General features: G+C 40.4%; 1 protein-coding gene across 2 annotated transcripts in view; it reads right to left on the bottom strand.

Moving 5' to 3' along the window:
• rundc3b (RUN domain containing 3b) overlaps positions 1 to 24,799 on the bottom strand; it is a 45,436-nt gene that overhangs the window by 5,751 nt on the left and 14,886 nt on the right. Inside the window, exons 2-8 of one of the 2 annotated variants that reach the window (XM_007898152.2) lie at positions 16,303 to 16,436; positions 13,719 to 13,804; positions 12,775 to 12,864; positions 10,590 to 10,670; positions 9,196 to 9,364; positions 1,859 to 2,016; positions 1,018 to 1,164 (exon numbers count right to left, since the gene is read on the bottom strand). In XM_007898152.2, coding sequence (XP_007896343.2) covers positions 1,018 to 1,164; positions 1,859 to 2,016; positions 9,196 to 9,364; positions 10,590 to 10,670; positions 12,775 to 12,864; positions 13,719 to 13,804; positions 16,303 to 16,332 — 761 coding nt within the window. In that variant the 5' untranslated portion in view covers positions 16,333 to 16,436. The remainder of the gene's footprint in view (positions 1 to 1,017; positions 1,165 to 1,858; positions 2,017 to 9,195; positions 9,365 to 10,589; positions 10,671 to 12,774; positions 12,865 to 13,718; positions 13,805 to 16,302; positions 16,437 to 24,799) is intronic. The other variant, XM_042332155.1, reaches the window with a different exon arrangement.

Genomic DNA, 24,799 nt, shown 5'->3' with positions numbered 1-24,799 from the left:
GCATTGGTGTCCCCCAGGGGTCGCTATTGGGGACAAGGCAGATTTTGATCTATATAAATGAACTGGACTCGGGTATAGGGAGTACAATTTCCAAGTTTCCAGATGATTCTAAGCTAGGAAAAGTAGTAAACAGTGAGGAGGATAGTAGCAGACTGTAAATGGACATAGACAGACTGATAAAATGGGCAGACAGGTGGCAGATGAAGGTTAATGTGGAGAAATGCAAAGTGATGCATTTTGGAGGAAGAATGAGGAGAGGCAATATAAGCTGATGGTACAATCTTAAAGGGGGTGAAGGAACAGAGAGATCTGGGGGTCATATAAGTAAATCTTTGAAGATGGCAGGACAGGTAGATAAAGCTGTTAAAAAAGCACATGGGATACTAGGCTTTATAAACAGGGGCATAGAATACAAAAGTCAGGAAGTTATGATGAACCTTTATAAAACACTGGTTAGGCCTCAGCTCGAGTACTGTGTTCAGTTCTGGGCACCACACTTTAGGAGGATGTCAAGGCATTGGAGTGGGTGAAAAGGAGATTTACCGGGAAGGTACCGGGAATGAGGGACTTCAGCTATCAGGAGAGGCTAGAGAAGCTAGGATTATTCTCTTTGGAGCAGAAAAGGTAGGAGACTCAATAGGGGATTCGATAGAGTGAACAAGGAGGAACTATTTCCACTGGCGGGTGGGTTGGTAACCCGAGGACACCGATTTAAGTAGTTGTTGAAAGAAACAGAGGGGAGGTGAGGAGAAATTTTTTCACACAGTGAGTTGTTCGGATCTGGAATGTGTTGCCAGAAAGGCTGGTGGAAGCTGATTCGGTAACAACTTTTAAGAGAAAAGTAGATAATTATTTGGGGAGGACAAGTTTGCAGGGCTATGGGGAGAGTGCAAGGGAGTGGGATTGATTTGGATAGCTCTTTTCAAAGAGCCAGCACAGATACAATGGGCCGAATGGCCTCCTTCTGTGTTGTATAATTCTATGATTCTATGATGTAGATGCAGTATTTGAACGTACTCATCCCAGTGTCCGTACCGCTTTCTGTACAGAAGTGTATCCAGAGCAACGGCATCTGCATCCAGAGCTCCTGGGGAGGGCCACTGATTGGTGAGGTGTGCCGTCAACTCTTGCCGCGACCTCAGATCATTATTTTTTAAAACTGCCCTGTGGAAACAGAGGGGATTGGATGGGTTACTAAGCCCTGACTCAGCCCAGTATTGTGATTTACTGAGCATGAGTTCAGCACTGACTGAGCAGGAAACTAGTTAAAAATAGCAAAAAAAACATAATAATAATAAATTATTCAGCATTTAAAGGTTGGGTCTTTAAGCATATTAATAAGGAAGTCCCTGCCTTCCCAAGTGTACACATACACACATTGAATTTATACAGATATATGAAAACAGTTTTGGATTACAAATGTACGAATTGCAATTGCAAATGTAGCTATGAATCAATGCAGCAGAAAATGTCAAAAATAATTTGTGCTGGTTTTACTCTCTCTTAAAACTGATGATTTCAGATTAATTAGAAGAATTTACGCACAGCTCCATCCTTCAGAATGACCCGCTTTTGCTACTTAACAATATAACACCTGAAATTTCTTCCGCCTTCTTCCTCGTCAGCTCACCTAGTATTTAAATGTCGCATATAATTAGTAATGTTTGGCCTTTAAATGTCAGATAAGTGTAACCCACTGTTTACATAACAATAAAGTAAAACCTGACAGATGGCTGGATGCTGCTGAGTGAGCAGAATCAGCATTTTCCCAGTAAAATGCAGCATCAAAAGAGAAGGCCTCACTATCGCTGCTTTCCAAAATGGGATCTAGACACACTCGCATGGTTGGGCTCCTTACAGCTGGTCCTGCAGCTCCAAGATAATAAACTCCAGTTGCTCCTTTTCCAGTTTGTGGTTCAGGTCAGCCTCTTCCAGCCTCTGTAGAACCAGCTTGTTTTGAGCAACAGACTCCGCGAGCTGAGCTTCTCTGAGACGCACCAATTCTTCCAGATAACCCTGGAAAGAAGTCAATGATTACAACTCGCAAGTAATCCTGTAGTGGCTAACTCTTAACGTCAGCTGCAATGAGTTATTAAAGCTTTCTTTCTAATTGGATACTGTAGTACTCAGCAGTGAGTCAAACCCAAGCAATGTTAACTAATTTTGATGGCTTGTGAGCAATCATCATCCAAACTGTCAAAGTTGAGTAATGAATAATAACAATAATTTGATTTGATATATATCAGCAACTTCAGCTTGGCGTAATCTGCTGAAATTGGGGATCTGGCAGAAAGAAAGGAAGATCATTTATAAGTGAACAAGGAAAGCCCAGACAGGTAAACACTGTAATACGGTCATTATAATTTACAATTATTTTGCGTCTTTCAAGTTAGAAGGACATCTCAAAAGTGCTAGTGCTTCACATAGTTGTCTAGAAGCTCATGCTGGGGCGGTGGGGAGCAGAGCAGCTGAGGAGAGAGAGGAAGGTGGCCAAAAATTGCAGTGGAAAAGATAATAATCCTTGCATTTGATTTAGCACCTTATCACGTCTTCTAGATGTCTCAAAGCACTTCATAGAATATACTGTAAAGTGAATTGATTATTATGTTTCGTGGGCGAATTTGGGAGCCAATTGCGCACAATATTGTCCCACAAATAGAAGTAGTGGAGTTGTGGAGTCCTGTAGCTCAGTGGTTAGAGCACTCGCTTTGCAAGTGAGAGACCTGAGTTCAATTCCAGGCAGGGCGAAACCTTGGGCAAGTTTCCTTACTCCACACGCCTAATAATAATCCCTCCAAAACCAAAAAAAACAATAATAAATTGGTCATTTTCAATCTACGACTGTTTGTGGGACATTGCTGTGCGCAATTGGCTGCCGAGTTCGCCCACAAATATACAGTCAATTCACTTTACAGTGTGTTCTGTGAAGCGCTTTGGGACGTCCTCCCGACGTGAAAAGCGCTATATCAAAATGCAAGGATTATTATTATTATTATAGTGAGGCAAGGCCATAGACACATTGAAAGTTAAAATGGGGATTCAATATGTTAGGGGAGGGAAACCCATGGAGTCGAGTGAGGATGGGGGTGATGGGAATCTGAGAGGGGTCACGAGCCTCAGTCTCGTCGACATTGAGTTGTAGAAAGTTGGAACTTATCCAGGACTTGCTGTCTGATGGAAAAATTGGTCAGACCAGCAGTGGTCCTAGAATCGAGGGAAGAGGCAGAGAGATAGAGTTGGGTGTCACCCACATATAACAGCAGCAGCAACAAAATTACATTTGTATAGCATCTTTCACATTGGGAGGATATGTGAAAGTGAACCACATGCCACAGATGATGTCACCAAAGGGGAGCATTGTATTTGTGAAAAGAAGAGAACTGAGGATAGAGCTCTTGAAAATGCCACAAGTGACTGCAGGAATGGGAGGAGAAGCTGTTGGAAGAGACGAAGTGAAGACACCGGGTGAAAACCAGGAGGGAACAGAACCGTGTAGGAGGAGCGGGAAGGAGAGACAATGAAGAAGGATGCAGTGGTCGACAGTGTTGAAGGTGGCAGAGAGGCCGAGGAGAACAAGAATATAAAGGGAGCCCTCATCATAGAGTAAGAGAACATCGTTGGGGACTCTTACTGCGAGATAAACAGAGGCGTGTAGAGTAGGGAAACTTGCCAAATGTTTCATCCCACCTGGGAATCAAAACCGGGTCTATCGCTTGCGAGGCAATTAGATCAGGTCAGCTAGCAAGGGAGCAAACAAGGGAATCTGTGCAATGTGGGGATGGGATCAAGGGAGTTAGATATTGGGATTTATGTTGTAAATTACATCTGAGGTACTCTTGCTCTGCAAGGACCAGGAATCAAGCTTGCAATCTTTGTTACTGCCAACTATTGCACCAGGTGCTATCCTCGCCCACTGGCCCATAGATATTGTTGTAAATTACATTTCCTCAAGAAAAGGCACGGTTTCCTTAGAAACACCTCACACCAACAAAATGTTGCAAATCAATGTTGGCTGATTCCATGCTGTCTGTAAATAATCCAGAGCTCTTTACAAAAGCACCGTGTCCAGCGCCTTGGGACATCCTCCTGACGTGAAAGACACTAGATAAATGTAATTGTTGTTGTCGTTGTTGTAAGGATTATTGTTGAAATAAACACAGCATCCTGCCCTTTCCTATCTACAAGTCAATAAACAGCAAACAGGTGGAGATTCACTGAAAGGTCACTGCATCAATAGTGTTACTTGACTTAATTATTTCATAATTGTGAAATAATTGAAATCACAGTGTCACAAATCTAGGTGATTTATGAGTCTTTTTGAATAAACTAAATCCAATTACAGTATAATAAAATCCTGCCAAAGCAATATCCTCCATTTAATATAAATATGTTAGTTATATTACCAGCTGCCCGAATGTAAGAGCCAAATGAGAAAGTAGGCACCCATGTGACAAAAGAGTTAATTATTCCATAATTGCTTTCATATCATCTCTTTATTTCCCTTTCCTATGGCCAAGTTCGCAGTAGTAAAGGTTGCAGGGTCGATTCCTGGTTCTTCCTGAGGTTATGAACCTCAGCAGGGGCCGAAATTTTGGCAAGACTTTATGGCCATTTGTGGGACACTGCTGTGTGCAAATTGAGTGTTACCACCTTTGCTTACACAATCATTACACTTTTCAGTAAAACACTGTGAAGTGCTTTGAAACGTCTTCTAGACAAGAATGGTACTGTATCAAATGCAAAGATTATTATAATAATCTTATAAATCTGATCTTATATCACTGATTAGTAACATTTTTTAAGTTTAATTAGAAGAAACACGATTAAACACCTTTATCTTATTCTGTTTCTTGAGTGATTTCTCGGCTGCATTCTAGTCTAAATGCTGAATGTTAATCACATCATGGGGGTGGGGGGCGGAGAGAAATGGCTGTGATGAATCACTGTGTCAAAACATGTAACATGTCAAAACATGAGTTAACACATTAATCACATTTTCGCCTACAAAATACAGTCACTACACTTCGCAGTATATTCTGTGAAGCGCTTTGAAATGTCTTGAGGACATGATAAGGCGCTGTTTCAAATGCAAGGCTTATTATTATTATCTAGGGGCAGCGTTAATCCACCGAGACTCAGTATCATCCGATCTTTTACTTTATCTGTTTTACAGCTGCTGACTCTGGAGACTGAGAAGCTCATCAATAGAGAGTTTGTTTTTGTCAGCATTTCCTGAGGTTGTAACAACTCTGACCACAATTCTTATCCATGCTGCTGGAGTTACCGCCGGCCTTCAGTGGATTGACTGACTGACTTTGTTAGTTCCGCCACGGTGGTGATTTGATGCACTGTATTGACCTTCCACAAACACGAGTGAAAGGAGTGGTCAGAAACTATAACAGTAATAAATAATAATTACTTTTACATTTGGTAAAGGGTCTTATCACATCATCAAGAAGTCTTACAGGATTGTAATGTTAAGTGTAGTGACTGTATGTAAATGCAGCAGCCAATTTTGCATTCAGGTCAAACCTGGTCTCCATTAAAATAAGCAACTATTCAGAAAAGGATTAGAAATCAAACCTACACCCACCATTCTCCCCATTCCTGCCCCTCTCCCATTCCTCCTCCTCCCCTGACCCACATATACCCTCTAAAGAGCACTCCACCACTCTTTCGACTGCATCTCAACACTCACTGCACGCACAAACAAAATGTCAAGAAAAAGTAATTTAAATACTTTTTAAATCCTCTCAGAAAGAGCTACCAACAACAACAAAAATACATTTGTGTAGCGCCTTTCACGTCGGGCGGACGTCCTAAGGTGCTGGACAGACAGAGTTTCGGACCCGAGCTGGGGGTCGGGGAGGAAGGAGGGATATCGAAAGGCCTTTTCAGATAAATGGGGAAAATGAACATCTTACATCATCAAATTCACTTTAGTGTGTTCTTGGTCATTTATGATGTATAATAAAAAAAGATAGGTACAGTTAGCACAATGTACAGCTTTAGTAAATTCCTAATGTGAGATTCCTGTTCCCTTACACAATATTAATAACAATAATCCTTGCATTCGATATAGCGCCTTATCATGTCTTCTTGACAACTCAAAGCGCTTCACAGAATATACTGTAAAGTGAATTGACTGTATATTTTGTGGGCGAATCGCGACAGCCAATTGCGCGCAGCAGTGTCCCCACAAATGGTTGTGGATAGAAGTGATCAATTTTGTTTAAGAATCATTAACCCTGGAAAAGCAATCCACCAATCGACCAACTACAGAGTTGACTTGTTTTATTCGCCAAGCTATTTGATGAAAAGATTTTTTTGTTATGCAATTAAAGCAAGCACAATATTACACCCAAGGAGGTGGGAGATTTAATCATCTGAAACTAGGGAAAGGAAAAATGCCATCAAGGAGGCTTGGCTCAGTTGGTAGCACTATCACCTACGGGAGAGGAGGCTGTGAGTTCCAGCCTTTGAGGTCCTAGTTCATGTTGACACTCCAGTGCAGTAAGGGTGCTGCATTGTCAAAGGTGCAATCCTTAAAATGAGATGTTAAACCGAGATTTCTGTAAAGTGTAGTTACTGTGTATATGCTTTACTCCAGAGAGCGCATTACACCTTTCCTTTCATTTCTCTCTACACATCTGTACATTGAGAATGCCAAAGGTCAAAAACTGTACACTTGTATTATTTGGATCTTAGATTTTGCCTTTGTGCTCCTCTGGGTTTGTTGAACAAACCATTAAATGTTAGCATAAAACAGACTTTTGATGAAGTCCTGTAGCTCAGTGGTTAGAGCACTCGCTTTGCAAGTGAGAGACCTGAGTTCAATTCCAGGCAGGGCGAAACCTTGGGCAAGTTTCCTTACTCCACACAGAGCCTAATAATAATCCCTCCAAAACAAAACAATAATAAATTGGTCATCTTCAATCTACGACTGTTTGTGGGACATTGCTGTGCGCAATTGGCTGCCGCGTTCGCCCACAAATATACAGTCAATTCACTTTACAGTGTGTTCTGTGAAGCGCTTTGGGACTTCCTCCTGACGTGAAAAGCGCTATATCAAATGCAAGGATTAAGATGAATTCTGGTGTTTCGTGGGAAGTGTAGATCCAACGAAGTAGAACAGCAGCTTGCTTGGAGTAGTTATAGTTACAACACAGTCAACTCAAAGGATGCTACAAACCACAAAACCAAAGATCAGTTTATACACTAATCGGAAACTCAGGATTGTATTACAGTCTAAAACCTAAATCCAAGACAGCTATTATATGTCTAAATTGCTCTTTTGACATTTTGGTTCGATTATTCTTTCCTGTTTTACTGATCAGTTTCACTTTTTCCACTGGCACCATTTAATTTTGCAACTCGTGTCTGGATCTGTGCTTATTTGCAGTCTGGGGTTGCATCAGGAGCAAACCACATATTGTCAGGACAGTCAGAATCTTAAACACTACAACAAGCTATTAGAATTCACAGGATATGAGGATGTCAGATTGCAACTAGAAATACACAGTCACTGCACTTTACAGTGAATCAATAATTTCCCGGTGTCTGGAATCGAATACACACTCTCCCTGGAGGAAAGACTCTGCCACCTAATTCTGGAGAGTATTAGGTGCAGATTCACATTCATTGATGTTGAAAGGTGGCCCAAAACCTGTGAAGTGGTTTGATGCCGTATTAAGGCACTATGTCAAATGAACGGATTATTTACATAAAATTCTGAGACTATCACATTTGTATTATAGCCTTAACACACTCGAGCCATTTTTCAAATATAAAGAAGCCAAGTTATATATAATAGATATATTATGTATATAAAATTGCAATCCTATTAAGCAATAAAACCATATTATATATACTAATTACATTATTATTGTTGTTATATTCCTTAATGTTTCACATCTCAGTTGTTTCCCTTTTGGGATACAGTAATGCATTTGTCAACACTGATTTACTGTATGGATAATCTTCAAAAATATACATGATCACTGTTTATACATGGTTTTGTACATATGTGGAACTCTCAATGACTCTTAAGCATAGCAATGGGTATGTGCATGTGTCAAACATCTAGCTGATCGAAAACAAACTTCAGTAACTTTTGTAATTGGAATTTTTGTAACATATGCAACAGGTACACATGAAAAGATCTGTATATTGGCTTAAATTCCATGATTTGTTAGACCATTATTATGATTATTAATTATTATTAACTGCAATTTTTCAGAAAATATTTCCTTTAAACACGTTAGACAAACACAAAGTCCACTTTTGTTCGACTGAACTGCTTTAACACCTTCACCAATAAAGCCTCAATTTTCAAACAAGCACTTGGTCTGACACCACAGTCAGGCTTTCTCTCGCACATCTCCACACAAGTAATCGCATGTAATCAAAAGTACCAATTTTGGAATTATTATCCCCAATCAGGAATACCCAAAGCAAAAAGAGTTCCACATATGTATGTCATTTATGCATTGAATTTTCCCCGCATCTGGAATGGAATCCACACTCTCCCTGGAGGAAAGCATCCTGCCCACCTAGTCCTGGGAGAGTATTCGGTGCAGATTCACATTGATTGATTACTCCCCAGTAAGAGGATGGGGAGATGCCCTGCTCCCAGGACTCTGCAAATTTCATTTAATGAGACCTGGGTTCGATTCCTGGGCAGGGTGAAGTTTTCTTCCTCCACATACCTCTGTTTACCTAGCAGTAAGTAGGAACCCGGTTGTCAGTCGATTGGTGGATCACTTTTCTGGGGGTAACAATTCTTTCAAAAAAAATTCAAAAATAAATTGGTCACTCAATCCACGACTGTTTGTGGGACACTGCTGTGTGCAATTGGCTGCTGTGTTTCGCCCACAAAATATACAGTCAATTCACTTTACAGTATATTCTGTGAAGCGCTTTGAGACGTCTCGAAGATGTGATAAAGCGCTATATTAAATGCAAGGGTTATTACTATCTGCTCCTGGGTGTGGAGCAGTGTGAAAGAGGTTCAAAGTGACATGCCATTCAATTCTACCCCTATCCCTCTCAGTTGAAGGAGGGAGCAGACAGCAGTCTGTAACCTCTGCTTGACAACTTACATGAAGGACACAACTTTGAGCTGAAACATGTGGGAAGTCAAATCATACCATAAATTTCAATAGCACAGTATATCACACCATCTCTGGCAATTACCTTCTGCTCCAGTGCCACCCTGAACTTCTGTTCCACTCGCTTACACTTGTTATACCAACTGTTCTCATCGGTGATGAAAGGTGGCCCGATGTTCTCTGGAGTGCTGCCTTCACTGCCACTGCTTCCTAGAGTCCGCAGTTCCTCCTCATCACTGCTGATGCTCTCAGAGCTTCACAGACCACACAACATGAATTAGATTAGGCCAAACACCAGCTATAATTTAACTATAACATTAGCTCAATGAGACAGAAAGCTGGAAAAAGTTCAACTTATCATGTGCCTATAGAACAGCCCCTCATCTCATTAAAGCACATTTCATTTAGCAGAGAATTTTAAGCAAGAAATAAAATATTACTCTTTGTGCAACCACGATGCATAAAACCAGAACTATTAATGAGAAAGCTTAGGAAGGGGAAGATGTTAATTAGAGTGTGAATTGGTCTGCCACAACTCGCTATTGAGGCTGTGACCATAAGAACGTCTAAAAGGGAATTATTCAAACAATTGAAAAAGAACAATCTAAAAATATTATGGGAAATGAGCAGAGAAATGGGATTAGATTAGTTAAATGTTCATGTTTACAAAAGGTTACATATTTCACCCCAATACTTTACCACTTATAAGTCAGACCCCTGTGGGAAATAGCTCTGAGCTAAACAGTGACTGCTTCTGAATAAACAGGCTCTGAATAGATTGGGGCGGTGGGGCGGGGCGGTGGGGCGGGAGTGTAAATATAGAATTATATGAGGAATTCATCATGGCCTTGTGAATGAAAAATCTGCTGAACAGGATCTTAGTACATATCATACATTGTATATTTTTATTAGTATATATTATATATTTTGACTTTGACAATGTTTTCACACAATGCCATAAGGAAATTAGACCACAAGGTTGGAAAACTAGAGAGCGGTTCTGGAGCAGATACAAGACAGACTAAATTATAGGAAACAGCGGGTGGTTGGACGTGGAACACTGCAGGNTTTTTTTTTTCAAATTCTGGATTTTTGGGGAGTTCTGCATGCATTGCTGGTTGCTGTATTAAGCAGGGATATTTTGTCATTGTGAACAGCAACTAAAATAATCGCTGGAATTTGGTATCTAACATTATGAGGAGACGCTACATAAACTGGGAAGAGCCACACTGAAGAGAAGGCACAGAAATCTATTTAACTGTTCAAGATCCTTAAAGTTTTTAGTTAAACTGAAGGTTAGAAACCATAGCAAGGGGACACACACTCAAGGAAAGCTGAACAGAGTTTAGGTTTTGCTATTTCACACCGAGTTGAGAATTTCTATTGAACCATGGATATTTTATTTATTTTATCCTTGGGATTTTAACCCTGTAATGCTATTGCAAGGTGTTGGCAAAACGAAGAAGATTAGGAATTTACCTTTGTGTAAACTTCAGATAGGGGGTGTAGTCTATAACTGCAGGATAATTGCCATCCATGCTCTCTCCCTTTAAACAGAAACTTAAGAACAGAAGATGAATATCTTGCCGCTTAGACAATCTGATTTCAAGGAAACCTTTTAACATTTCAGTATTACATTAGACTCATTATGAAGTATATTTATTACATTTAAAAAAAATATACACAGCATTTATAATAAGAATAAAAATAATCCTTGCATTTGATATACATCCTTATCATTCTGTTGTGACGTTTCAAAGTGCTTCACAGAATATATTGTAAAGTGGCTTTAACTGTTATTTTGTGGAGAAACTGCGGCAGCCAATTGTGTGCCGCAGTGTCCCACAAACGGTCATGGATTGAGGGAGGGATTATTAGACCCGAAAAGCGATTCACCTATCGACTAGCAACTGGGTTCCTACTTACTGCTAGGTAAACAGGCGTGTGGGTTAAGCCCACTCGCCTACGGTTTCGCCCCGCCCAGGAATCAAACCCAAGTCCTCTCACTTGCAAGGTGAGCGCTCTAACCACTACGCCACAGGACTCGTCTTATCTACTTTACATTGATATCTATACACAAAATGTAGAGATACAGGATTTAGGGACTAATGACAATCTTAATGTTCTCCTTCAAACAGAGACACAAACAACATGTATGCTTGGGCAAGATTTCCAGTATGTTACCAAATCTATTAGATGCTATTTTCACATGGAATGCTTGGGCTCCTGAAAGAATATTGCTAGATGCAGTAGGTCACAGTAGGTTACATACCAAGTTATCTTAATGTAATTCAAATCCAAGAATTTTATACGGCAACAATTTACGCCTTTCATGTTGAGAGGATGTCTCAAAACACTTCACACAATTGACAGAAAACCTGCACTTGGTGGGGAGAGGGACAGAAGGACCATACTTGCATTCAAATCATGGAATTTGATATTTGCAACAGAAGAGTTTTAGATCAAATTTACTTCTAGGGGTGATCTGATTTGAACATATTTTATAAAATAAGTGAATGACATAATTCAGATGAAATCAATGAATCATGTGGTCATCTCAGTTCCAGCTAGCAATACATAACTAATAGCATTTTGCCTACGAAACACATAGTCAATAAACTTCACAGTAAAACCCCTACAAACACTTTGAGATTTTCTCAGGATATGTTAAATGCAAGGATTATTTTAGAATAAAATAAGTAAGCGTCTTGTGTCAGCAGCAGAAATGTTTTCTGTATTTTACTTTTCCTATGTAGGATGCAATGTGTGATATTTCCTTGGCAGCTATAGATTTTCTGCTACTAGGTTTCCCCCATTTTACTCTCAATTACATAATAATAATAGTCCTACATTTTATGTAGTGCCTTAACACGAGGTGAGAAGTCTCAAAGTGCTTCACAGAATATACTATAAAATGGATTGACTGTATATTTTGTGGGAGAAACACGGCAGCCAATTGTGCACAACGGTGGGGGGGAGGTGGGGGGATTATTACCCCGGAAAGCATTCCACCAATTGACTAACAGTCAGATTCTTACTTACTGCTACATAAACAGAGATGCATGGAGTAAGGAAACCTGCCCAATGCTCCCCCTGCCCTGTAATCGAACTCAGGTCCTCTCGCTTGTGAGGTGAGTGCTCTAGACACTGAGCTACAGGACTCCACATTGCATTTGCAATAAGAAATGGCTTCCTGGGGCTGCTTTCCAAGAACACTGAATGTCAAGTTCATCAACCCTGAAGGTGGAAAAAATATTGGCATCTAAACAGTGCTCTGACTTCATAGCTGCTGCATGGTGACTGGCAATTTCCCTGCAACTGAAACAGTTTTCTCCAGGGAAACCCATTTACACTGCATTAAGAGTTGCAAGGCTTTGGCTCCGATGAGATCTCGGGTCGAAGCCAAAGTCCATGACTGTGACAAACAGCGGAGGTTCCCCAAAGAAAGGGGTCTTTACATCACAGGTGCTTTTCCATCACCGTTCACGCCGTTAAAGGCATTTTAGATGCCAATTTATTCCATCGATTAGACTTACTCGCTGTGGGGTCAAATATTAAGACAATTTTCATGCTTTCCTCATAAAGCACACAAATCTCAAATTGTAATAATATCTAGTCTAAATTGAAGGAAAGAGAATTCCCGAAAATAAATCCAACCAGTTACCTAAAATCAATGGCATTGAGTCCGAGCAGCATCCCAGCAAGCATGTTTGCTTCTTCCCCCAACACAATCGCTCCATCTTCATAGTACCTTCTGCAAAAGGAATGAAAAAAAATCAAGATCTCAAATAACAACAAACTCCTCCAGATAACAGTGCCCAGATGTCACTCAGTGGCATTGCCAACTTAATGCTCTGTATGAAACCACTGGGCAGGTAGATCTGTGGGCCTGAAAAGTGACAGGGTTTTAGTCCAGTTATCATGGTTTTAAGTCTAAGGTGGTTAATTTTGAAATTAAAATTTGGCAATCAAGACTGAATTTAAGAATGAATCCAAAATTTTAAGGTTTTCATTGAGATCATGAGAAATTCTAAGCCTTGTAGCGCACGTCAAGCTAATACCGGCTTTTTATTCAACAAGTTTTATGCTTCGTGAAACAAATGTTTATTTGCATCTTTCATTACCACTGGCAAGCAGCAGATAAATTGTTTTATTTATTCCAAAGAGTCCTTCCAAACTGAATTTTTATTTGAAACAAAAACAGAAGTCGCTGGGGACACTCAGCAGGTCAGGCAGCATCTATGGAGAAAGGAGAGTGAGTCAACGTTTTGGGTCCATGACCCTTCATCAGAACTGGGGCATGTTGGGAGGGAGAGGCTTTAAGATGGTTAATTGGAACTTAAAATTTGCAAATTAACTGTCTTAAAATAGTCAGCAAACTGAGTCAGCCAACATGCCTCGGTTCTGACGAAGGGTCGTGGACCTGAAACGTTGACTCACTTTCCTTTCTCCATAGATGCTGCCTGACCTGCTGAGTGTCCCCAGCGACTTCTGTTATTGTTTCAGATTTCCAGCATCTGCAGTATTTTGTGTTTTGTTTACGCTGAATCTTTATTTGCTTGTACTGCTGTAATGCAGGTATTATAGAACACTGAAATTCATAAAGACCTGATTGTCCTGATGTCTCTCAGGGAAGTGGAAATATATTCAGACAGTCGCTTCTCCATGAGTGCTACACGGATCCATGCTCTGCCCTGTCAAATTACAAGAGCAAAAAGTGAAACATCGGAATATTAAACTTCATTCAATCAGCAGCTGCAGTCTTCTTCTGTTCATCATACTAACAACTGCACATGGTGACAGGGCCAGACACATCTGAGCAGACATGTAGGAGTCAGTGGTATACACGTCTTTCAGGCAACACATGCTGCAGTCTTGCCAAGGTAATAGTTACAATGACAAGAAATAAACTTCTGCTGCTGGAATCCAACTAATAACGCACACTAATTTGATCAGGGCAGCTTCTAACAGCAGAGCCAATATCTTTCAACTCCTCCTCCTCTCATCTTCTGCAATACTCAGTCTGTCTGTATAGAAAATGACCCCAAACATTTACATCTAAATTTTAGAAAGTGTTAGCAAACACAGATTTTTTTAAAAATACATGAATTATGGTCACTTGAGCGAAGACATCTATTGATCCTAAATGAACATCTTCTGGAGAGGGGAACATTGGAGAAGGATGTGTTTCTGAAAAAAACAGGTAACTCCCATTAATTTATAGAAGCGTGTATTATTATTTTACACTGATCACATGATTCATTTGAATGAAGAAGGCTCTTCAGCCTAACCCTCCAGAACACCCACTCTACCATCTTCCCATTACAGCATCAAGCTTCTTTTTAAATGAATCTAATGTCCTCGCCTCAACTACGCATCTTAACAACCCATTTCAGGCATTGATTGTCCTCTGGGTAAAGATACATTTCCTGGTGTCTGTCCTGAAATTGCTCTTCATAACTCTTAATAACAACAACAACAACATTACATTTATAGATCCTTTCATGTCGAGAGGACGTCCCAAAGCGCTGAACAGTCACGTGTCGGGGCCCGAGCATGGGAGAGGGGTGGTGTAGGGGGGAGGGAAGGCAGAGAGGTGGGAGGGAGACCAAAGGCATGGTTGAAGAGAAGGGTCTTGAGACTGGCCTTGAAGGAGGCAAGGGAGGAAGCGAGGCGAAGGGACTGTGAGATGGAGTGTGGAGGCAGAGAGACTGAAAGCCTGGCCACCGATGGTAGGGCGGGAGACATGGAGCAGACCGGCGCTCGATGAACGGAGGGAGTGGGGAGGTTGGTAGGGAGGCAGCAGGTCAGAGAAGGTTCAAGCTGTGGTTCTGATGCACTTGTTTGTAGCTAAATTTATAACATCCTTTCCAGCAAATCAACATGACGACGGAAAATAAATACAAATGCAACAGGTACAGAGGAGTGACATGTGTGGATATCCCATTATAAGCAGATATTGTCAAACTCTATTAAATGTACAATACATTGTCTGAAGACAGACATTAACCCTCAAAGCATCACTGTTTGAATGTGTGGAAAGGAAGTTCTGCTTCATGGAGTTAAATAGATTGTTTGGGTAACTATCTTGAGTGACACGGAGAATTGCATTACATTAAGTGGCTCATATGGAGAAAAACACCAACATGGTGGCCCATTTCTGTGTGGTAACACCCTATGATTCCTTAACAATTTAATTCAATCCAATCTGCAATGATACTTTATGGAAATAACATAGGAAGTGTTTATATGTGTTTGTGTATTATTCTTATCACAATATATGACATAGGTAGAGGTATGACTGGAACTTTCTTAGAATTTGTATGATAAAAATAATTCATACTGTACATTTTTCTCCTTCTTAATACTTTGACAGCCACATGAATCCACACTACTCTGCTCTGGTATGAGGTCAGAATATCTGTGGATCCAGGGAGACAGACAAACATAGCTAGTCTTGTTCTCTTCCTCAAAGGAAATGCAGCCAAGCATCACTCTCTCCAACAGGAAGTCAATGAAACTATCAACAGAGACTATAATACAATTTAATACTGAAATGATTAACAATGGGCCATTTGAATTATCTCAAAGTAAGAAACCTGAAACATTAATGTATTTTGTAACAATAACAACTTGTATTTATATAGCGCCCTTCAAGCAGTGTAGCTTCTCCAAACACTTAACAATGGCAGAGCCTTACACAGCCCCAGTTTAGATTACCGTAAGCACGATCGAAGAGGAAGGTCTTCAGGTGTTATCTGAAAATGGGGAAGGACGGGGCAAGGTGGAGGGTTTGAGGGAAAGAGTGCCAATGTTTCGGGACATGGTGGCTGAAAGATTAACGAACACCAATGGTGGAGTGGAGGGGATGAGGGACAAGCAAGAGGCCGGAGCCAGCCGAGCGGAGGTAGCGGGTCGGGGAGTGGCGGATCGAAGACGTAGGGAGGTGCCAGGGCATGAATGGATTTGTAGACAGAGGTTAGAGCATAAGATAGTATTCAGCAGACAGAACCCAATAAGTCTGAGAAAACCTTGGGACATATATAACTAATATAGGAAAATGTGTGATTCCATTTTTACAAACTAAAGAACAAAATTTTGTGAAGCACTTTAAGACATCTCAACAACGTGATAAGGCACTATATCAAACGTAAGAATTATTATTATTATCAGGATGCATTCAATTTCTAACCTTGGCCCTTGTGGAGCTTACGTTCTCCATGTTCTCAATGCTGCTGATGCAGTTGTGGGGAACCTTGCTGCAGGCCACACGGATGAAATCCCAGAAACTTCGTGGGCTTTCATACCCAAACCAATTGATCTGACCTGTGGCATAAAAGGAGGAAGGTCTGAAAATTCATAAAAATACTGTGTCTTTGCTTTACTGTTTAGCATTTTCATTTGCTTTCAATACTAATAATCTCTTTAAATGCAGCCACTACATGGACAGTGTGAGGATCTTGGTGCAGATTGTTCCACAGTTTCTATTAATCTTTTCTGCAACGATCTTCCAAGTTGTCCTCTTCTGTATTGGTCTTAACAATCCCCTCCCCTTACTATTAAATACGGTGGACTCCAATTCATCCAATACAACAACTTGTATTTATGGTAAAACTCACATAAGTCTTATCTTTATAAATCGGATAAACGCCTGAGCCATACATTCACCCAAGTCCCATTCAGTTTCTTATCAAAACCACTTAGATTTATTTACACTACTTGTATTACTCACCTCCTAATTCGTAATGTCATTCCCTTATTCTTTATTACTCTTACGCTTGCCACAGGACTTGAGTCATGGGAAATGACATCCTGTCCTGTAGACACATGCTCACTTACCGGCCCGGCTGGCTGCACTGATTTGCAGGAAACCTAGTCTTCATCTGTCAATGTATCGCACAAAAACTTCATTTCCCGCAATTCAATGCGATTCCAACTTTTGTCAGTAAGTGCCCATGTGGTGACGGGTCAAGATGCACTGAATCGCGGGAAATGTAGTCCTAGAATCTAGAATCTTACAGCACAGAAGGAGACCATTTGCCTAGTTGTGCTTCTCCTCATTCCTCCTCTGAAAATGCATCACTTCACACTTCTCTGCATTACATTTTATCTGCCATGTGTCTGCCCATTTCACCAGCCTGTCTATGTCCTTCTGCAGTCTGCTACAATCCTCCTCACTGTCTTTACCCATCACTTCATGTGATGGGTAAAGACAGTGAAGGTTGAAGGTGACACAATGGGCTGAACGGCTTCTTCTGTGCTGTAAATTTCTAGTAATACATTAAGTACAAATGTGCTGATTTCTGGTTAGAAGTTTTGTTTTTTTAAAATAATATATTAATTTTAAAAGCTTCAGAACAGAAATTAATTAAAACATTGAATTTTTCAAAATTTGAGCAATCCTTAAAATATTCCCTTTTTCCCCTACAAACAGTAAAGGCGGGGGGAAGGGGGGATTCACCAAACATGTTCATTTGCACTCGATAGTTGACAACACTGGGCAGTGTTCTAGATTGAAACAAAACCTACCTCCAATTCCAGGGAGTGTTGTTTCCGTTATACACACCAGTTGACAGGAAGCACTTAGGAACGCTTTCACTCAAGCAAAATACTACTACAGCTCTATGCTTATGACTGGAGTGAGTGCATGTACTTTGAGTGCATGTACTTTGACAGTCAAGTGATAGCAGCTCACAAGAACAAGCCCATTGCAGAGTTTGGCACCAATTGATAGTTTTCAGTTTTCTTATGATTTCAAACACAGGGTCACAGCTATTCAGACATTCACCAGCTAACAGACTGACGTTCTCCCAAAATAAAGCAAAATTTACTGCCTTATTAAATGTGATACAATAACGTATCATAAATGGGGAGAATTACAAGGGCAGTTTTCCTCTTGATAGTAAATATATCACTAAAAGGCAATGTGTTCGCCCCATCAAGGGCAGTAAATGTTCTTGACCGGAGGAGAATCAATTCAAATGAATTTGACTGTTTTGGTCTTTGTTGGCAGTTGCACTCTGTTCTGGCCGACAATCCTACAATTAAAATTGGTCATTCACATCATCGCGGTTTGTGGTAAGTGGCTACGCGCAAATTGACTGCTAGGTTTGCCTAGAAATATACAATTACTACAGTTTACAATAAATCTTATTAAGCGCTTCGAGAATGTTTCAAAGATATGATAAGAGACAGTACATCAAAGGCAAAGATGATTATTTTTACTCCTACATTGGCACAGATCCATCAAGCCTGATCTACAGATGCTTTAAGACTGTGGCAGATTTTTTAATAACATTTCCCCATATCCTCAACTTCTAATAATAATAATCCTTGCATTTGATGCAGCGCCTTATCATGTGAAAGCACTTCACAGAATATCTATGTATCTACTTACGCTATTGTGTCTGTCTGTTTTCTTTTTAAACAACTCAATAAGTTCTGAAGCTTCATATTCTGCACTTAACCAAATATGTTCTTCAAGTGAGGCTTCACAATCCTTCTGACTTGTTTTTGTTTTCAGCAGGAAAGGTACCTTAGGGATAATTGGCTCATTGAGTCCAAGTGTTCACAGCAACATCACGTTTCATTCTTAGGACGTTTGACTCTTCCTACCCTTCTGAAGCACAAAATCACCAAATGCTAGATTGTTCAACTCCCAATGATCTCCCAAAGCCCGCATTTACTTCAAGTGCTAGAGGGTTAATGTTCCATACACTCACACACACATTAAAAAAGATTGATTCTAATCTTTTTACAACTTGCTTTGGGACATGGAGACATTAACAAAAACTGCTCTGTGTCTGCATTAAAAATGCCCACTTCAGATTTACTTAGGTTAATATCTTCTTGATTGCAATCTCTGAAACAGCATCCGACTTGGAATGACAACCTTTTGCACACTAACCAATGACTAAATATTGAATTACTTTGCATGTTATACAGGTACATTGTAGAAAAACTCAAAAATATGTGGATGTAATAGTTTCATACATCAGAACTATGTTTAGAAAGTTCATAAGCAGTTACCAATTATTCCATTGGAATGAGACATGAGTTGACTTCACAATGACAGACAAGTCAACCTGACTCATCAACGGCAGCTGGAGGGAAAGACAGACAGATTATTTGGTCAAAGATTCCTCCCACTCAGTTCCAATTAATTCTGCAAGCCAAAGCCCTCATGGGTAGGGTGTTCCCAGCTGGACAAGCATCAGGACGTTGATTCAGATGACAATGAGCCATTAAAACTTTCCAACATGAAAGGCACTGTATTAAATGTAAGATTATAGGGTTATTAAACTTGACAGACAGTACTTTCAATGGCAAGTTAATGTGGTTTTAGCTGTGGTTAAACTCTAGCAGCATCCTAATGCACACTCTGGGGTCCCCAAGCCTTGGCTCTTGCAAACCTGAGCCTAATACTCTCTGAAATTAGGTCAGCAGAGAGCTTGAGGCGGCAACATGAAAGAAGTATACAAAATTATGAGGGGTTGTGACAGGGTAAATAGGTGGAAGCTATTTCCACTGGTAGGGGAGTCAGTGATGAGAAGACATAGATGTAAGAGAGTCAAGAGCTGGGCCAATACAAAAATGTGGAAATATTTGCCCCAAATTATTAATTTCGTCTTTAACAAAAACTGGGGATTCCCATTTGTGGGTCGGGGTAGGGGGAGGGGAGGTGGACAACAGCAGCTCAGGCCGAAAGGGCCTGGCGATCCACCAAACAACGCACTCAGGACCAGTGTCCTGACTGCACGGCTACAGAAGTTCACCACCTCCTGCCTCCCAGGGCCCTGCACCATACACAGCGACAGAGAGACATAAACACATTCACACACACACTCACAGGCACAGAGAGAGAGAGAGAGACACACACAAAATACACACACTCGCTTAGAGACACTCACAAACAGAGACACACACACACACACACACACACACACACATACATAGACCCTCACAAACACAGAGACACACAGACAATCTCAACAGGGGGTCCTCCGAGTGGAGTGAAGCCCAGTTCCTGCTTGTGCCGCACTGGGCGTGCGCTTCTGGAGCCACTCTGCACACAGAGACGTTGGCTAAACATCACGAGAGGCCCGGGGCCAGAAACTTCATTTTAAAGCGGGTTTATAGCAGATTGCGCTGAAAAATTGCGACCGCACTTTTCTATTGGCCCAAGTCATGGGCCTCATGTGGCACTTTATCAAAGGCCAAGATGCATAACATTCACTGCATTTCCCTTGTCTATTTTATTAATTACATCTTGAAAGAATTTGATAAGGTTTCAAGCATGACTTCCCTTTCATAAACGCTTGGTGGTTGCTCTTAATTATATTTAGGGCTTCTGATTTTCGGTTTTAACTGATAAACACTGATAAAAAAAGTTCCAAAACACAGAAGCCCTAATTATACTCCCTTTCTCCAGGTGACAAGTTGCTTTACCTTTTATCATGGATTCCAAATTGATTTTTGAAGAACTTGGATCATTAGAAAACATTTATCACACGATAAGATATGCTGTAGCGTGTTCCAAATCAAATTTGCTGCAGAAATTCTGAAAAAAGTTCTGTATATTGGACAGAATTTCAATCTGGTTTCTGCAAAACACAAAATTGCATTTTGCAAGTCAAGCTAGGCTGGATAATCCCCAAAGAGTTGGTGGTTTTAGACTTGGTAATAAGACTGTTTCTTTCCAAATAAATATAGGAATTTCCTAGGATGGAAACCGCTCGCTCCCCAGGAGTTCACCAGCTCCTGTGCTACAAGAAAAACAGCCAACTTCCAATTCATGGTGCCATCACTGAAGTCACTTCCTCTTTGCTGCTGATGAACAAAGGAGAAAGTGTTGTCAGTAACCACCTGGTGACCCAAAACCAGACATTTTATAATAATAATCATTCTTGCATTTGATATAGTGCCTTTGATATAGTACCTATCACATCAGGAAGATGTCTCAAAGTGCTCAATAGGATTTATTGTATAAAGTGTTGTGAATGTATATTTTTGTAGGCGAACGTGGCAGCCAATTTGCGACAGCAACGTCCCACAAACAACCACAGAGTGACTGCCCAGTTTTATTTTGAGGGATTATTGGCTAGGGCAGAGAAACTCTGTTCTCTTTTTGAATTGTGCCATGGATCTTTGACGTCCACATGAACAGGCAGACAGAATCTCAGTTCAATGTCTCATCTGAAAAACGTCACTTCCAACAACGTGCACTGTATTGATTATGAGCCAGGACTATGTTTACTGTGGATCACGCTATACCAGAAGCACGGTACACTGATGTCCTTGGGAGATGGTACTATATAAATGTAAGTTTGTATTGTATTGAACACCATCCTACACTTAATGTGACGTCAGGAGCAACCTAAAATGCTGATCAATGCCATTTTTGAATAACATAGATTGAGTTTGTGGCTTTAAATCACTACTTTAAACAGGCCATCCTATACCTCAGAAATCATTGAGATAGAGGTTACGACAGGCCAGCATGACATTGGAGCAAAAAAAACAGGAAGAATTTTTTTCCAATAATCTGAAAAGAATGATATTGCATGTAATAATAATCCTTGTATTTGATATAAAGCCTTATCAAGTCATCGAGAGTCTCAAAACGCTTCAAGAATATATTGTAAATTGATCTGTGTGTATATTTTTGTGGGTGACATGCGGCAGCCAATTGCACACAGCAGGGACCCACAAATAATCTTGGATTCAGTGACCAAATTATTATGAATTTATTTCTGAAGGGATTATTAACCCCGAAAAAGTGATCCACCAATCAATTAACAACCAGGTTCCTACTTACTGCTAGGTAAACAGTGGCGTGTGGAGTAAGGAAACTTGCCTAAGTTTTTGCCCTGGCCGGAAATCAAACCTGGGTCCTCTCGAACATACGGTGTCAGGACCTGTTCCCATGCCATTTAAATGAGTTGACTGGAGCCCATATTTCTAAAGAGACAACAACTGTACAGTTATCTAAAGCCCTTGTTAAGATGCATCAAAAAAGCAAAAACTAGAGAAATTATAGTCCTAATGTTCATCTTTCAGAGACTTGAGCAATATAAATTCAGACAAGTTAACAAGGGGACAAACTAATGTCATTAGAAGCTATTTTAAAACAAAACAGCAGTAATTCGATCTTACGTACCAAGGACTCCCTGAAGTTGTAGAAACTACCAGCTGCAAGTCACAAAGTTGGAAAGGAGATAGATAACAAAATAAACATTTATGAATAAAACAACAGAAACAGGGAAAGTCATAGACATACAAGACCAATTTGAGGTATTTTTAAACAGATTTCTTAATAGAAATTATTTAATTTTTTAAGCATCATTTATGCTGAAGAAGACTTCACTTGGTACATTCAATGTTTTACTATTACTTTGGTGCTGCCAGGTACCTGACACGTGCAAATGGAAATTTCTATGAAGTTTCCTGTGATATTTCCCGAAATGGAATGCACATGTTTTCCCTGCAGGTACACAAGGAATTTCTGGAGAATATTTCTGGAGAATATTGGGTATAGGTTGGCAAGACATAGTGGGGCCCCCAGAGTGTGGCCTAGGGTACTGCGGACCTGCCTGGCTTGAGAACTGGACTAATGAGACCACTACAACTCGACTCCGACAGAATCGACTCAATTCCCACATTCCGTTGCTAAACATGTCACCTTGGAGCCAGTTCAGCTCTTAGGAAGCTCTGCTTACCAACCTCCCTCGCCCCACCCCTTGCCCACCCCTTCCCCAGGAAAGTAATGTTTTACAAGTTTAATAACTACACATTTTCTATTAAGAAATCTGTTCCACAAATTAGACCCTAATAGCGTGTTGACAAATTTCTGGAAAGATACTTCAGGAATACAATCCGCAACACAAATAATAATAAATAATCATTGCATTTGATATATCGCACCGGTCACCTCAAGAGGACATCTCAAAATGATGCACTGGATTTACTGAGAAGTGTGTATTTTGTAGGTAAACTTATTTAGAACACAGGTTAAGTTACAGGATTTCCCTGTTAACTATGACTTTTGAAGAGAATTTGAATTACAGCAACTTCTGAGAGAAATGAGATCTGAATGTCATTGGGGAATGAAAAGAAAAAACTAAATTATAGAAGTACTATATGAGCCAAAACTGCCTGCTCAGAAAGAGATACATGTATAACATGCAAGATGTACAAAATATCAAAACCCAAAGAGATCTTTGAAATCTCACGAAGCCATAAAACTGATAATGATTGAAAGTTTCAAATTGGGTTAGGGGACAAATTGGGTTATTGTGCGAGGCCCAACTCGCTTGATATGGATACTTGAGGAAGTCACTTCTGACCATTGATCTGACTTTAATAGCAAGGTATTCAGGAAGTTTACTGCAGTACAATCGATTCAAGCCCACATACAATACAATTTATTTATATAACGCCTTTCATATCAGAAGGATTTCTCAAAAGTCCTTCGCGCCGCTAGCTGGGCACCCGAGGTTGGGTGGGGTGGGGGAAGAGATCCGAAGAGGATGAGGAGGGGAAAGATGCTCGAAAGTGCAGTCAAAAAACAAAGTTACAACACTGTGCGAGCCCCAACTCGCTTGATATGGATATTTGAGGAAGTCACTTCTGACCATTGATCTGACTTTGATAGCAAGATATTCAGGAAGTTTACTGCAGTACAATCGATTCAAGCCCAGTTATCTCAGTGAAATGGAATGTTTAAATAAGGTCAGCAAACAGCTATGCGGCTGTTGTAGGAAGGAAAGTGTAATGGAAAGCATCCATAGAGCAATTATCTGGTCCATCGCTAGCATGCTTAATGATATATTGCCAGCCTTTAGACAAGTCCACAAAACACACAGCCATTGCGCTTTCAGTGTATCCAGTGAAGCACTTAAGGCATCTTCCTGATGGGAAAAGTACTACAATAATAATAGTCCTTGCATTTGATGTAGCGCCTTATGACGTCTTTGAGACATCTCAAAGCGTTTCACAGAATATACTGTAAAGTGAATTGACAAACAATTGGTGGCAAACAATCGTGGATTGAAGTGACCAATTTATTATTATTATTTTGAAGTGACCAATTTATTATTATTATTTTTTTTGAAGAAATTATTACTCCGGAAAAGCGATCAGCCAATCAACTAACAATTGGATTCCTACTTACTGCTAGGTAAATAGAGACGTGTGGAGTAAGGAAACTTGCCCAACATTTCAGGTGGTGGGCAGGGAGTGGGGCGAAGGAGATTGGTAAGCAGAGCTTCCTTAGAGCTGAACTGGCTCCAAGGTGACATGCTTGGGAATCGAACCAAGGTCTCTCGCTTGTGAGGCAAGTGCTCTAACCACTGAGTTACAGGACTCCCAGACTCTCCAAGTAAGGAATATTATTATTATTATTTAAGACTAGGCCTCTAGACACCACTTTGCTTTCTGCCTTGCTGGGCTTCTTAAGGCTTTATCCCAAAAGCACAATGTCAGATGCAATCACAAACAGGAAGTCATGATTACAGTTGGCATTTTGCTTCGGGGACATTTCGTACTGAGAAATGGGTTGAAAAGTCCAACTTTGTTTGTAACAAAGTACAATCCTTACATAATCAGAATCAAGTGAATCCGTGGTGATCTTGGTTGTCAGGTGCACCTTAAATACTCCAGGGAGGCTCAGATGATAGGTGAGCCAGCCT

This window comes from Callorhinchus milii, unplaced genomic scaffold (genome assembly GCF_018977255.1).
Source record: "Callorhinchus milii isolate IMCB2004 unplaced genomic scaffold, IMCB_Cmil_1.0 Scaffold2, whole genome shotgun sequence".
In the NCBI taxonomy this organism is placed as follows: Eukaryota; Metazoa; Chordata; class Chondrichthyes; order Chimaeriformes; family Callorhinchidae; genus Callorhinchus; species Callorhinchus milii.
The sequence above is the reverse complement of the archived record's forward strand: the minus strand, read 5'-3'. Positions and strand labels throughout refer to the sequence as shown.